Source organism: Thunnus thynnus, chromosome 20 (genome assembly GCF_963924715.1).
Source record: "Thunnus thynnus chromosome 20, fThuThy2.1, whole genome shotgun sequence".
NCBI classification, from domain to species: Eukaryota; Metazoa; Chordata; class Actinopteri; order Scombriformes; family Scombridae; genus Thunnus; species Thunnus thynnus.
In genome coordinates, this window is record NC_089536.1 from 858,578 (window position 1) to 873,811 (window position 15,234).

The 15,234-nt window shown below is 41.6% G+C and overlaps 1 protein-coding gene across 2 annotated transcripts; it reads right to left on the minus strand.

Moving 5' to 3' along the window:
* Positions 1–62: 62 nt before the first annotated feature.
* On the minus strand, positions 63–14,757 carry si:ch1073-416j23.1 (rac GTPase-activating protein 1). 2 transcript variants are annotated; one of them, XM_067577309.1, is made up of 17 exons: positions 14,561–14,757; positions 12,699–12,812; positions 12,280–12,482; positions 11,039–11,181; positions 10,396–10,468; positions 9,983–10,036; positions 9,805–9,903; positions 7,752–7,917; positions 6,103–6,227; positions 5,865–6,023; positions 5,619–5,714; positions 4,826–5,024; positions 4,642–4,747; positions 3,800–3,932; positions 2,889–3,033; positions 2,146–2,257; positions 63–801 (listed from the first exon to the last, which is right to left on the minus strand). In XM_067577309.1, the coding sequence occupies exons 1-17, from the start codon at positions 14,676–14,678 to the stop codon at positions 756–758; spliced, it is 2,091 nt and encodes a 696-aa protein (XP_067433410.1). In that variant the 5' UTR covers positions 14,679–14,757; the 3' UTR covers positions 63–755. The 2 variants fall into 2 exon arrangements, with proteins under 2 accessions (XP_067433410.1, XP_067433411.1); XM_067577310.1 differs by having other exon boundaries at positions 7,755–7,917; positions 14,561–14,756.
* Between the last annotated feature and the right edge of the window lie 477 nt (positions 14,758–15,234).

The window sequence follows — 15,234 nt, forward strand, 5'->3', positions numbered from 1 at the left end:
AGCAGGAGGCAGCAGAGTGTAAAGTTCAGTTAAAAGGTGGATTAATAACACCTGTGATCCTCTGCAGGTTCAAATAATTAACTTTATTAGTTTCTTACATTCAAAAACATGTCGGTGCTTTTTTTCTTTTTCACAGTTTAAAGTGCTTCACATGTGACTGTGTGTGAAGCCTGAAACACACAAACACACAGTTTGCTTCAGACGCTGCAGCTGCAACATTTCTGTCTGACAGTTTAAATCCTGATGTGAGCGGCGCTCTAACAGCCGTCAACAGGAGAGTTTGTCTCAGTGTGTTTATAACATGCTGAGGATGAACAGGTGATTTTTTATTTTTTATTTTTATAAAACACATCCAGGTGTGTTTCAGGCTTCAGAGCTTCTTGTATGAAAAGAAGCTTAAGGAGTGTCAATCCCAGCAATTACACAACATTTATACACACAAAGAAAACATTTCCATCATATCAGTTCTTCAGTAAACACACAGACGGGCAGAACAACACGACACCTTCAGTCTGATCTGCCTTTAAACCTGGAAAAGAGACTAAATGAAGTTCACTCAGTGTTCAGATCAGTCACCTCTGAATGCACCGCACAGAGTAAAAATGAAATCCTTTCCAAGATTAATTTTCTTCAAAACAGTGGCAGTTTGACATCTGACGTCACATTGTGTAATTTTCTGTTGATATGAAACAGTAAAGTATCTCTAACAGCTAAAACAGTAAACCGATGTTTAGTGCGTAGTTTCAGTGCAGAGGTCAGTTGGGTGAAGTGAAGAATCTTCTCCCCGGTTCTGCTCGTCCACTGAGGGAAGAAAACAAACAAACAAACTGCGTTCAGACAACTGATCACACAGAACATATCAGCAATAATTCATCATTAGTGACTCATACATGCTCGATGCACAAGGCAGCTTCATCGGGCCCCGATGTTTGAGTTGATGTTAGAATTGATCAGAGTAGAGTTGAGTAAAGGGTTTTCTTTGGTTTTCCAAAGACTAATAACAGTGATCATGTTTTCAGTCTCTGAGGAGTAGTTCTGTGTAAGGCACTGAGCCACTGAGCATGTGCAGGAACGCTGTTCTGTTTACAGCTTTCAATACTTCAAAAATAAACACTAAAAAATGATAAGCGTGTTATAAATCTCATCGTCTTCAGATGTTTTGTTTGACAACATTAAACAGAAAAAGAAAATATGAGACTGAAAAAACTTCATCAAAATAAAATCATTTCCACCACTTGAACTTTCACAAAATTATATTAGAGCACAATTACCTTGGGTTTTCCCGGCATCCCCAAAACAAACTCAAAACAAGGAAGTAAGCTCAGTTCATACAGTCCATCAAAACCCCAAAGCCCCGCCAAAAAGAAAGATAAGATAACGAACAGAAAACATTTGGTCACCCTGCTTCAGCTGACTCATGGTCCCGGTGTAAGTGAAAAAAGTGTGCGGTGTCCGAAGTCGTTAAGACGCTGGATATTTCCGTGGAGAGGACAGGATGCATTTCCAAGCTGCACGAGGGCACACGAGGCGAACATGGATCAACGCGGACTGACACGCGCGCAGATTGCCAGAGATAGACTTACAAACGGAGGTTAAACGTCTCCCCTGCTCCTCACTTGCCGGCGTCAGACGCCACACTGAACTTTTCGTCACCTGATATGTGAAACGTAAGAGGCCGGACTCCGAGGGAGCGGCAAAACAGAGCCATGTGATTGGCTGACTGGGCTGGCGGGGTGAGGAGGTGAATAAAAAAAAAAAAAAGCAATATGGGAGATCACATAACATAACAAACTGAGTAGGAATGTATGGTGTAATGGTTTTGAGATGATACATAAAACAAATCATATAGTCATGAAAATAACAAATGACAAAGAAATAATAAACTTTCAAATCATCATTAAACCATTACTTACCAACACCCCGTCTAACATAGTATGTTAAATGACATAACTATCATTAATTATCATTTGGGTGATCGCCACAAGTTATTGGACTACTGGTTGCAGCTGTGGTGTGCCGACACAGATGGGACCAGTATGACCGAGGCACAGTTTGATTGATTGATTGATCACTTTAACACATCTGACACTGCTGCTGTTCAATAACTGCACTGACAGTTGTTGTTGTTGTTGTTTGTGATCTTACGTGTTGCTGGAAGCGGCGCCCAGGTTCCTGATCCGGCCTCTCACAGATCCTCTGCCTGCAGCTGTGTAGTAGCTGTTTAACTCCGGAGACGTCAGCGGCTGGAAGAGACGAGCTGTTGAAGACATAAACATGTATGAACCTCCTCATGTCCGTCTGTCCATGGAAAGACTTGTTCAGACTGACTGAAGAGGTGGATACAAAGATAAAAATGAAGTCTGACTGACACATCCAGAGGGAATCTTCCAAAGTTAGTCTGTTTTCTTAAAGAATCATCATTTTTTCACTGTTTCCCTCCTCTGAGACATACAAAAAGAAAATCAAAAATAAATAAATAGTCATTTCTCCTCTTATAGGATGAATAGATCTTGTAAGATAGACCATTACATTTACAACAAGTACTTCAAGAGTCTGCAGAGGAGTTATTACTGTTCACATCCAACACTTTTACAATAATGTTGACGCTTCTGATTCCTGCAGTAAAAGTCTCGTTCATGTTTCTCACAAGCAACAAAATTATGGGATTAAATTTGTGCCTTGAAAAAGAATAATAATAAAAATGAGCTGATAGTGAATAAAAAAAAAAAAAAAAGGCAAAAACTGTCCGGGTTGAATCATCAGAGCAAAACAAATGAACAACTGCATAGCGCCAGCAGCTGAGGATTATGGGTATTGTGGTGTTAAAGAGAGAAGACTGGTGCACTAGAGCGTCCACATATCAACTCTGAGGTCTGATGTGTGAGTACCGTGTCCTTCGTCCTGGCTGCTGGTCTTGTTGGTGGTGGAGGAGGAGGACGATGATGATGATGATGATGATGGGGTCTGGTCGGTGCGGACATCAAAGATACGTCTCCATGATTCTTCAGGGATTGACAACAAGCGGCAAACAACCTGAGAGCAGAGAAACACTAAGTGGCAACGTTTACATGCACACAGTAGTGTGACTATGTGCGACTTCTGACCATCGAGAGAAATCTTTGGTCATCGATCCAAGACAGCAAACACAGTCGGCAGTTAAATTTAAGAATAAATTCTCACAGTGTGACTGCTGCTACAACCCACCACTACAAACCGACCAATCAGAATACGACATGAAATTGCTGACGAGACGTTTGGTAACACATTTCTGAATACAGTTTAGGAGGAAAACACACTCGTGACTGTAGCTGTTGGTTCAAGGGGAACCACTGACTGTATATAAATATGGATGACGTGTGTCCACTTCCTGTCGCTACGCACAAATGAAGCCAAAATATCTCCTTTCCAGGAGCTGCCATCTTGCTTTTTTGATGTAATTTGGACTCGTACGACAGGTCAGAGGTTTGAGAGCAGCTGTCAATCATTACATCACATCCCCTTTTTATACTTACCTGAAAAATGAGCACTTGAACAAACATCAGCGTGATAAGAACGACCTAAAATGACAGAAATCATCTTTAGGAAAAATGTGTTTTTGAGATTTTTTAGTTTAGCTCGTGGACTTATACCGCAGCCAGCCACCAGGGGGCGATCCAGATGTTTTGGCCTCACTTTGAGAGCTGTCATGACGTCCATATTAATATACAGTCAGTGGGGGAACTGATCGACATGTTTACCTGCAGTAAAGACGAGCTCACAGTGCACATGTGCAGCTCTCTGTTAATACCATCACACTGACCTTCATCTGAGTGAGCGTGTCTTTCAGGATGGTTGCTGGAGACGGCGCAGACATCCCGTGTCCCACCAGAGTCGGCCCAAACACCCGGGACAGATTATTCTGGTCCATCTGACACCGAGGACTCTTCATGACCCTGAAATATGAAGCAAAGATGGAAACAACAAGAACTGACAACACTGGAATCTATCATTTATTCTTCTTACATCCTGCGATACATTTATGAAGACAAACCCTCTACAGTCCAGTGGGGGGATGTAGAGGGTAACAGTATCTGTTATTTAAGTGAAAGTAGAAATACCACAATGTGGAAACACTCCTTTATAAGTTAAAGTCCTATTTAAAGCAACTATAACAAACTTTTCCTGCCTACTAGAAGGTATGTGAGACTCCTCACCCTTCTTGTCCTCTTTCCTATTTCAGTCAGAATTCTCCTCCTCCACTATGTTCGTGTTACTGTTTTCAAAATCCCCGTTGCTGAGGGAAACAACAACAACAACAACAAACTCCAAGCTAGTAGCCTACACGCTGAAAACCGCAAGTTTTGATCAGATTTGCATTGTGAAATAAGGCAGGCCTGCTTGGTTCTTTCTGTGTTTTGCAAAATACAGTCGGGGGAACTTGTTTTGGTGGAAGTCCTGCTATTAAAATTGTTAAATCCCTGCAAGAGCACCATTAATGCATCCTTTTTTAAAAGGAATGAAAAAAAGAAAAAGCAATACAGACAAGCCAGAGTGTTTTTCCCCTATATACCAGGTCCAGCCAGACCTTTCTCCAGCGCTGGCACAGCTCTAAAACCAGGTGTGGAGACAGGTCTAGCTATGCCAGACTAGGGCTGAACTTACTTGTGAAAGTGCAGCATGAGGAAAGCCAGAGTGTCTTTGTTGGTTTTTGGCAGCTCTGCTACAGCCTGAAAAATGGCGGCAGTGCTGCCGTCTTCATCAGACATCTCTGAAGGAAGCAGGGACAGGAGAGGGTGAGGTGTGGAGATGTTGACATGTTGACAGACAGGTGGTGTGTTGAACTCACCTGCAGCCTCCATGAATGTGCGGTGCAGTTTGAAGGTGACCAGCGGCTCCTTCAGCGTCCTCAGAAAGTCTTTGAGGAGGCCGCACAGCACGTGGACGTCCTGAACTCTACTGAGCATGAGCGGAGTTTTCCCCTGAAGGAAGCGATCCCTGAGATCCCTCACCAGCCGCTCACCTCCAGGAACTCTGTACAGACCCCTCTGCACACAGACAGATAGAGAGAGACAGACAGACTGACAGACTAACCCTAACCCATGTATCAGCGTTACATTCAGTCAGAGCTAAATGTCTGATTCTCTACACGATAAAACTCTGATGTATCAATACTTCCTGCTGTTCTGAAGGGATTTAAAGAATCATCAAAGACTCAAATCATCTGAAAGAAAAAATATTCAGTTTCCTTGTCCAGGCAAAGATGGCAGCTGGTGGCCACCTGAAGAGGAAACAGGTAGACGCCCGCTAGCTACCTGAAGAGGAAACAGGTAGACGCCCTCTAGCTACCTGAAGAGGAAACAGGTAGACGCCCTCTAGCTACCTGAAGAGGAAACAGGTAGACGCCCGCTAGCTACCTGAAGAAGAAACAGGTAGACGCCCGCTGACTACCTGAAGAGGAAACAGGTAGACGCCAGTTGTCTGGAAAGTGTTTAAAATCTTTATCGTGCAGCAGACATTTTTTCAGCTCTTCTGCTCGTATTTACGCTCCTTTTCCTGCTCCAGACACATCTGACCAATGAGAGAACAGGAAGGGAATCCGAACCAAGCTGACCAACTCATCCACTGATTGGACAGTTTACCTCCTGCAGTCCTCTCCTCTCGATCTCAGTCACACACTCGACGATCAGCTGAGGAACTCTGGGATTCTTCATCGGAGCAAAACTTTCCAACGAGTTCTGCCGAGGACAAGACATGATGAATTTTACAAAAGGAAGGCGTCCTATTGGCTGACATCTAGTATTAGTATTCCTGCAGTTTACAGTGAGAACTTAGCTAAGAGACATTCTTTAAAATCGACATAATCAGGTTCTAACGGACTGCATTACCGTCTGAGCTGCAGTTCCTGGTGTGGTGCTGGAGCAGCTGTTGACGCATTTGTGTTTGCACTCTGGATGAGCGATCAATCGACATTTTCTGCACTTCATCGCAATCTTCCCAAAGCGGATCCTCTTGCCGCACGGCGAGCACGTCTCGGTCCATATCACCTGATGGAAGCAGAGGATTCATGTTCAGTGACCAGGTGGATGTTCGGACATGAAGCAGAGCAGCTCGGTGGCTTCCTACCGTTTTAGACACAAAAACATGTTTCAGGGTTTTCTCCGCTCTGACGGTGACGCTCTCCTCCAGCTTTGCTTCGGTTTCAGGTTCTGCCACAGTCTCATCACACGGACACCACACCGACGTGTCATCTGCAGAGTGGATCAAGTCACAGAAAACACTCAAATCAATCAGTATCTGCGATCAGCTGTAAAAACAAGTTGTTACATCTTGAATATAAACATTTAAAGTAAAAAAAAAACATGTACAAATGAAGCTGCTTCATTCATTACAAAGAGAGAAACTTCTCTTAACTTGTGTGAAAAACTGTTTTTACTTCTTTACTGTAAAATCTGAGAATAAGTTAAATTGACTTTTCTTTTAAATTGAACTCAGATTTTCAGCTTTGACTTTATATTGTTTAATTATCACTTTCAGAACTTAAAATCATGACTCGAATCCATTTCTGATCCAGTGTTTTACTGTTATTTAGAAACGTTAGCATGTTAGCCTACACTTCCCAGCATGTATTGCATTACAGTAAAAATTCTCTTTTTTCCTGAAACAAGCAAAGTGACACGATGATGTCAGAGGAGTCTCTCTGATCCAAATTAATAAAACACAGGATGGAGATCAGTGACCTTCACACCCTTCCTGCACCTTTCTGTTGAAAGACCTTTGAGTCATTGGCTGTGGCTGCTAGCAGCTAGCATCTGCTGCCATGAGGAAAATTGTTAAACTAAACTGTTAATAAAATAAAAATGACTAATTTTCCTGTAAAGTAACAGAATTGCTGTTAATCTTTTATTCTAACTTGCAGCAATTTAACAGAAGAAAGAATTCAAAGCCTGAACTTCCTTACAGTAAATTCTTAGAATGTTTGTCCAGATTTCATTTTTATTTGACAAATAAAGTCCAAACATGTTTAACACCAACAAGAGAGACATTTTATTTTGCGTTATCCCTTTTATGTTTTTATCATATTTTCAGTTATTTAGTTATTGATGTGAAGATAAACTAGAAAATGTAATTTCAGAAGAAACTACGTGTGATTGCTGAACGCTGCAGTTTATAGCGCTGCACTGCTGAAAGCTGAGTTGCACTGAAAGACTGACGTTGCTTGCAGGTGGGATCAAACCTACGACCTTGTATTTGTAAGCGTTATTCGCTGCACTAACGTGGGACACAGCAAACAGTGAGTGAGATCAGATTTTCATGTTTAGACTTTTATTTAAATAAAAAACAGGGTTTGCAGCTCTGACACTCTTATAATATTAAAGGACGCACACAGCATGATTGTGCATAATAAACATATAAAGCAACTTTGTTTAGAAGAGCAGAGTTATGGGGTGCTGACCTGAGCAGGTATCAGACTCACAACCTTGTAATCTAACAGGGAAAAGGACCATGAACAGTGCTCAACCACTGAGCCAGCAAAGATCTCCGACACATGCACAACTTCACATGTTGTTGATTAGAAACTTATTTGCCTAAAACGAAGCTTTTAGTTCAGAGATTTGAACATGATTAGTGGCAGCAGGACTGGCTGAGCATGAGGAACACAGTGTCTGAAAACTGGAGAGTGAGGAGACAGAGAGCCTGCAGATTGTCCTGCAGTCAAAGAGAGTGTGACGGAGCTTTCAGCAGTCACACAATAATGACATATGTGAACACACCTCCTCCTCCTCCTCCTCCTCCACTGCCACAGACTGAGACAGCACACTCCTGGGTGATGGAGCGGGTCGGGTTGTCGGGGCTCTCCTGTGTGATGCCCACCACCATGTGAATCTTCCCTCCAGTGTCTGCGGTCGTCACTGACGCCTCCACGATCGTCTCAACCTCCTGAAACACACAAGCTTCAGCCGTCAACACTTCTAAACATGGCAAACAAACTGAATCCTTCAGGTCTGGATGTTTTAAAGTTAAAGCTGCATGATTCTGGGATGAGGAGTCAGGAATCATGTGATGCTGGTTAGAGAATATATATACACACACACACACACACACACAATATATAGAGAGTATAGTTATTGTGCTTCCAAAAGTGTAACAATAGAAATGCTACATAAAGTTCTGTATTGTTAATGTATAAAATCATGTTTAGTGTTTATGATGGATCATCTTTTAAGGCTTCACTGCCTCATCTTTGATTGATGACAGGGCTGCACCTAAAGCTGGGGACACACATGACGACCTATGAGCCGATCATGAATGTGATCTGGGCGACTGATCGGAGCGGGTCGGTGTCCGTCTGGGTCAGTCAGTGTTGACAGTTGGCACATAAAATCATAAAGTGTGTGATGTGTAAAGATTCTCATCTGAAGTTTTCACATCCAGTCGCTGCAGGTCGTTGTCATAGAAACTTTTCAAACACGTTTGATATTTGCGACTGACATCACCAACCAATGATATCACTTGTGCGTCAATGCGAGGGAGACGTAATGTAAATAAACTAGAAATACCACCTTGTGGTTGTATGCCTCCACCAACCAGTCAAGTTGCAGTTTACATCCATGTCTGTCCAGTGTATTTTTTTGGCTAAATGAAAGTTTTCACTATATTGACATGTATGATTCCAGTGAGAAACATGCTGTCTGCACTTAGAGAAGGTGTAACTTTGTCATAATTAGCATATGACGTTGGGTCACAGTGACCTTTGACCACCAAAATCTAATCAGTTCATCCTTGAGTCCAAGTGGACGTTTGTGCTAAATTTGAAGAAATTCCCTCAAGATGTTCCTGAGATATCACATCCAACGAGAGAACGGGACAGACGGACAGCCCAATAACACAAACCCTCTGGCCTCCGTGGAGGCTCAATAAAAACCAAAATGGTGAACAAAAAAGGTTTGTGGTGTTAGAGAGCGCTGCACAACTGAAACGGTGGAGTGTACGTCTATTGCTAACCTAACAATTCTATATAAAGACTGCAATATTTCGTAAAGAATATCCTGTTTATGCTTTGAAGAGGTGTGTTTGAGACCAGCAGAGCTGCACTGGAGTCTGGCTGGTTGTCTCCATCTTTGTTTTGGTGCCAGTTGGTGGAAACAATCTTATGTGTGGTCTGTCCAGTCTCATTGGTTTCAGCTCATCTTTAGGCGTGTCCTCAGCTTGGTGATTATTTTACAATAATAATCATATCATTATTATTTTCTCGATTAATCACTTAAAAAAAAACAAATAAAAAATTAAAAATGTCTGTCACAATTTTCTACAGCCCAAGATGATGTTAAAGGTCTTGTTTTGTCCAACAAAACTCCAATGTTAAGACGAGCATAAGCATCAAATTCTCTCATTTAAGTCCAAACACATCTTCAACGGTTAATTGATTATCAAAATAGTCGCCAATTAATTTCCTATTGATGGACTAATTGTTGCAGCTCAAATAAAAATACAGGTTTGTTTTTATTTTTATCCCAAAAACATAAAAAAGGAAGTGAAATAACTTTTTTCAGCCCTGAGTAGTGTCTGCAGGTTTGTCTCTCAGGCCCAAGAAGGTTGGCCTGAATATTTCCCTCTGAAATGTAGTGGAGTGGAAGTATAAAGTAGCATCACATGGAAATACTCAAGTAAAGTACAGGTACCTCAAAACTGTACTGAAGTACAGTACTTGAGCAAATGTACTTAATTACTTTCCACCACTGCAAACAGATTAGTAAATCTCCACCAAAGCTGAATATTACAAATCTTCTAACAATGTTACTGACAGTTATTCATCAGTGTGTTCACCTTCTCCACAGTTCTTCTCTCCAGCGGCTCTACAGCGACGTTCCCGCCTCTCCCTCGCCTCCCAACCGGAGCGCCGACAGTCAGACCCATCGACGATCTCTGCAGAGAAGCAGCAGAACATCAGGTACAAAGCGAAGCATCACCTGTGAATGTTAGCTGTGGTTCAACAGGTGCATACCCTCCTCTCTCTGGCTCGAGATCTCAGCGGTTTAATCACAGATGTGTCCACGTCCTGAAATAACAAGACGACACAAACTCTCAGTTTGTCCACATGTCATGTCAGGAACAAATAAACTTCCAACATCAGATATTTATTGATTTATTTCAAATTGAAAGCAAAAACACTTATGTTCTTGCCATACTTTAATATCTTTCTGTTTGTGTTGGAAGGTGGTAAACAAATTATCTCAAGTTGTCAATAGCAACGGAGTGAAATCATTGGCTGTCTGGAAGAAAAGAAATCAATATAAAAACTGACTGATGATGTGAATAATGATCAGCAGGATGTGAAGGGTAAATGACTAACTGTAAATACAATAAATCCTGCTGTCTGTTTAAATGATACACGTCTCCTCAGGTTCATGACCTCACCACGTCATCATCGGTCCGATCGTAGCTGATATCAGAGTGCGACAGGAACGACGACTCGTCAATGACCGACAACCTGACGGAACGACGGAAAAAGGTTTTAAATTACTGTGAACATTCACAGCTTCAATAGCAAATGTTGTAAATATTCATGTTGAAACCTCAAAGACACTGGATCCCTGTAAGGAACCTCTAAAACCTGCTGAGTCCACCTGAGGAACGTCTGAGAACTGGAACAACTTCTGAAACTCCTGAATCTAAACTTTCAAGAACTTTTAAAACTCCAGAGTGAATCTTTGTTGTCAGTAGAGCTGCAACTGATGATTATTTTCATTATCGATTAATTGATTAGTGGTTAGGTCCATAAAAATGTCCAAGGTGACGTCCTCAGACGTCTTGTTTTGTCCTCAACCCAAAGATATTCAGTTAACCTTCAAAAAGACTAAAGAAACCAGAAAATATTCACCTTTGAGGAGCTTGAATCACAAATTTTGGACATTTGTTTTCATAAAAAAATAAAGACCCAAAACAATTAATTGATTATCAGAATAGTTGACAGTTATTTTAATAGTTTGCAACTGATGGACGAATTGTTGCAGCTGTAGTTTAACTCATGAGTCAACAGGTAAACCGATGCATCTCTTACCGTTTACTGCTCCTGTGCAGGAGAGTCACATTTGCTCCTTTGTGTTCAAAAGTGGCCAAAAGAGATTTCTGCTCGTCGTTCAGACAGGCACTGGATTTGCTGTCATGGACCAGGATGTCACACATCAGCTGCATCTGCCTCTGCTGCAAAACATTAAATACTGACCATCTGTTATGATGTATGAACAAACATCCTGATGATTTATCTGCTCTCAGTCTAAATATACAGTTTGTCCTGAAGGTGGCGCTAGAGAAAATCTCATGAAGTCATTAACATCTAAAAAAGGGTTCATCTTCTGAGGAGCAGGTATATTCACAGCTAAATTTATCTGATAATGAGATGTTAAAGACCATCTGACATTAAACTCCTGAAAAGGTTTTGTGTCCTACAGCAACATATCTGCTTTGTAAATCACTTCCTGTGTTCTCACAGAAAATAATTTATTGATTAATCTGTAGATTTTTGCAAATTGTTTTTTTGATCAATCGTTTTGTCTCTAAAATGTGAAAATGCCCTTTATAATTCCCCAGAGTCAAAGGTTGCATCTTTAAAAGGTCAGTTTACTACCATCATGTATGACAAATTAATTTTGTGTTGATTGACTAATCGTTGCAGCTCTAGACATTCATATTTTAATTGATTAGGTTTCATGATGGCGCCCCCTAGTTTACATTATTTTGATTAAATGCTGTTCCATCATCCACTTTTGTAGCTGGAGTCATTTTCCTGCAGCAAATCAAATCTCTGCATCAAGTGATAACATGTTGTCTTATCATCGGCAGAGCAGATGGTCACACTGAGCCTGATAGCATCCTGCTACACAACACAAGAGCCGCACAGCAACAACCCACATTAGCGTTCCTGCTAAAGTTTCCTTCTTATCTAACTTACAAACACGGACACACGTCTCGTCCTGGACCTTAGTATGTTGACCGAGCCACCAAACAAACATTCACTGGGGAAAAGTGCACCGCTAACATCAGTTAGCAGGTTAGATAGCTAATTAGCTGCAGCACATTAAGCAGCATGTAAACATGTTATATGTTTTGTGGGGACAACGGTGTTTGTGGGGACAGCAGATGCTTGTGGGGACAGCAGGTGCTTGTGAGGACAGCAGGTGTTTGTGGGGACAGCAGGTGTTTGTGGGGACAGCAGGTGTTTGTGGGGACAGCAGGTGTCCTCTGCATCTCTCACAAGATCAGTCTCTAATATGAGCTCTAGTTGCAGTGAATCTAACTCACCAAGTAGTGATAGTCGGCTTCCATCCTGTAGCGTTTCTTCATCTCCAAGTCCAGCTGGTTGCGAGCGTGTTTCAGTTTGACTTCCAGAGCGGCTTTGGCCACGTCAGACTTCACCAGCAGCTCCTTGTACTTCTTCAGCTCCAGCTCGGCCTGCAGCCATTTCTTCCTGAAGGTCTCAAACTTTTTAACCACCTCGATAAACTCTGAAAGCGTCTCAAAACAAGCAGAAAATCAGCATCTACTGGTCTGAGCTGTACGGAGGACGCATGAGGAGAGCTCAGCGTCAGTCCTACACCTGGACACCTTTTCTGGATTTAAAGGAGTTCAAATGTTGAGGCCTGATCTCTGATTCTCTGCATGTCTTTGTTTTTCACAGTAAATGAAGTAGAGGAGGTGTGTGTGCGGTGTCGAGTTTTCACCCAGCTCGGTGTTCATAGTGTTTTCCTCCATGGCGATCCTCTGAAGGCAGAGAGCCAGCACTTCCTCCACCACGAGCCGAGACTCCCCCATCACTCCGTCCAGCTTCCTCAACACTACAACATAAAGAACATCACCACGCTCTTCTCCCTTCTGCCTGCACTCACCGAGTGTTTCAACCAAATCAAACGCTTTGATGTGCTTCAATCTGAAAATAGATTTTAAAAAACTGCCCTTTCAGTGTGGACAGAGTCAAACATTTTCACCAGAATTAAAAAGAAAAAAAAAAAAAACAGTAAAAGCTCAAGGTCACTATTATGAGAAAGTCAACATTTATTAACTTTTCAACATTTTGTGTGTTTGATAAATTCAATAAACAAAATGTTTCTGATACCTGAACAAACATCAGATAGAATTAAGTCAGAATTCACATTGAAATTCACAAACAAACTGTTTATTTAAAAATCTTTTTTCAAAAACACAAACATTTATAAAGCATGAAATTAATTTGTTAAGAATTTAGGCAACACTTTATTTTACAGAAGTGTAATTTCCCTTTTAAAAACACAATAAACAAAGTTCTGAAATGTAATTTGAGTTCAGTTGTGTAGATTTTATGAGCCGTTGTTGCTTCATGTTAAATGTCGATCTTTCATTTTAATTCAGTAATATTGTTGACAGAGTTCAGGGAGGAAGTGATGACGCTGGTCATTTGTGAGAGGAGACTGTTGCATCGTGATTGATGTGACTTTCTAATTGAAACACCTGATGCAGTAAATTTATTTGTAATTTAGCCGATAAACAAACAGCATTACAGTTTCACTCACTTACTCTTCAGTGTCACACTGTTTGATTTGTACAATGTAAAACATTCAATGAAATAAGGAACATTTACTTTAATTCAACTCTATAACTTCAGATTTCAAAAGAGCTTAATTAACTCTCAAAATTAAAAATACTCCGAGGAGGAGGAGACAGGACATCTTACTGCCCAATATGTATCAACACGCCACAACCTGAGGGACAGTGAATGACTAGACACACATGCATGCATAGGATATACTGTATACATATACATAGATATGCTATATGTTATTAACATAGATCAATCTTAATGTTGTTTTGTTTCATTGACTCTTGATGTTTTGGTAATATTGTTGTGACATTCATGCCAATAAAACAAATTTCAATTTGTTCTGTCAGTATGAAAAAAAGTGTTTTACTCATCAAGTTCACTGCAGCACAGAGTCTCACTCAGGATATAAAAACACATAAAAGGACAATTCACAATTCATCAAGTGTGTCTTTAAACCAGCAGTCAGGTGTCTGTAATCATTCCTCCTGTTGATACTGGATATTAAAAGATCCTTCAAATGTGCTTTAATGGAAGTGATGGAGGCCAAAAACTGTGGATTTTGTCCTCCATCACTTCCATTATAAGGTCATTATGAAGGATCTTCTAATGGTCAGTATGAACAGCTTTTATGTTCATTTGGGCTCCTGACTGTTGTTTTAAGACACATTTGTAAAACATTGTGAGCTCGTCCTTTAGACAGTGTCATTAATCAAAGTGTTGCTGCGTGTCAACATGCAAAGTCACAACCAGAGAACACAGAGAGCTCTTCAGCTTCAGTCTGCAGGAGACACTGAGCTGTCTGCTCCCAGATCTCATCAAAGGAGGACTCTTAATAAACCGACTCGGCTCTGGATTTGATTGACAGATAAAGGTGTGCAGGACTCCACTGTCTGAAACTCTATAAAACATCCTGACTGTGTGAAACAAACTGACAGTCTCAGCAGGAACACAAACACCATCATCCAGCTCACAGCGATCAGTGAAACAATGAGTGAAAGTTTAACTCACATGTTGGAGGTGAAACTGCAGCACAGCTCCGCTCATCAGCAGCTGCATTCACTTGTCTTCTTAATTGTGTCCGTGACCATGTGACCTCAGCTGCTGCTCCTATTGGTTGTGATGTCATCGGAGCAGCTGTTTATGTGAACGTGATAGGCCGCATTCACACCAAATCAGGCGGTGCGGCGTTCGGCCGCAGGGTCGGGCGGAGGTGTGGGGGTTTGTGGGCGTGTTTATTTGTGATCTACAATGTGTTTTTGCCACTAGCGCTCCCTCTCTTCATTCACTCTCTGGCTCGCTCGACCACAGCTGCTCTCTCTCTCTCTTTCTCTCTCTTTCTCTCTCGTCTTTTTTAAAATGAGTCGGGAAGCCGACAGCAAACTTTACTAACGTTATCAAGCGAAGAGAAATGTCCTCCCCTCATCCTAGTAACGTCTTTGTCCTCCCTCATGGCAGAGTTTACAACTCTTGTCAGTCTGATCTCCCGCTGTGATTGGCCACCGCAGCCTTCAGTCACAGTGACGTCGGGTTGCGTTTCTAAAAGTTTCTAAAAGTTGACTCCGGCTCAACTTTCCGGCCGCAGTCCGGGGCGGCGCTGCAGCGGCTAAAGCCAAGTCGCACTACCTCCATTCAAATGAATGGAACGACTGGCGTTTTCGCCGCACCGCCTGATTTGGTGTGAA

Bases quoted from the DNA above. Each gene is read 5' to 3' on its own strand.
- si:ch1073-416j23.1 (XM_067577309.1), bottom strand. From the start codon at position 14,678: ATGACATCACAACCAATAGGAGCAGCAGCTGAGGTCACATGGTCACGG. The intron at 12,813-14,560 runs GTGAGTTAAACT...TTTATGTTGTAG, and splicing joins TGCAGTTTCACCTCCAACAT to TGTTGAGGAAGCTGGACGGA. The intron at 6,024-6,102 runs GTAGGAAGCCAC...TGCTTCCATCAG, and splicing joins ATGTTTTTGTGTCTAAAACG to GTGATATGGACCGAGACGTG.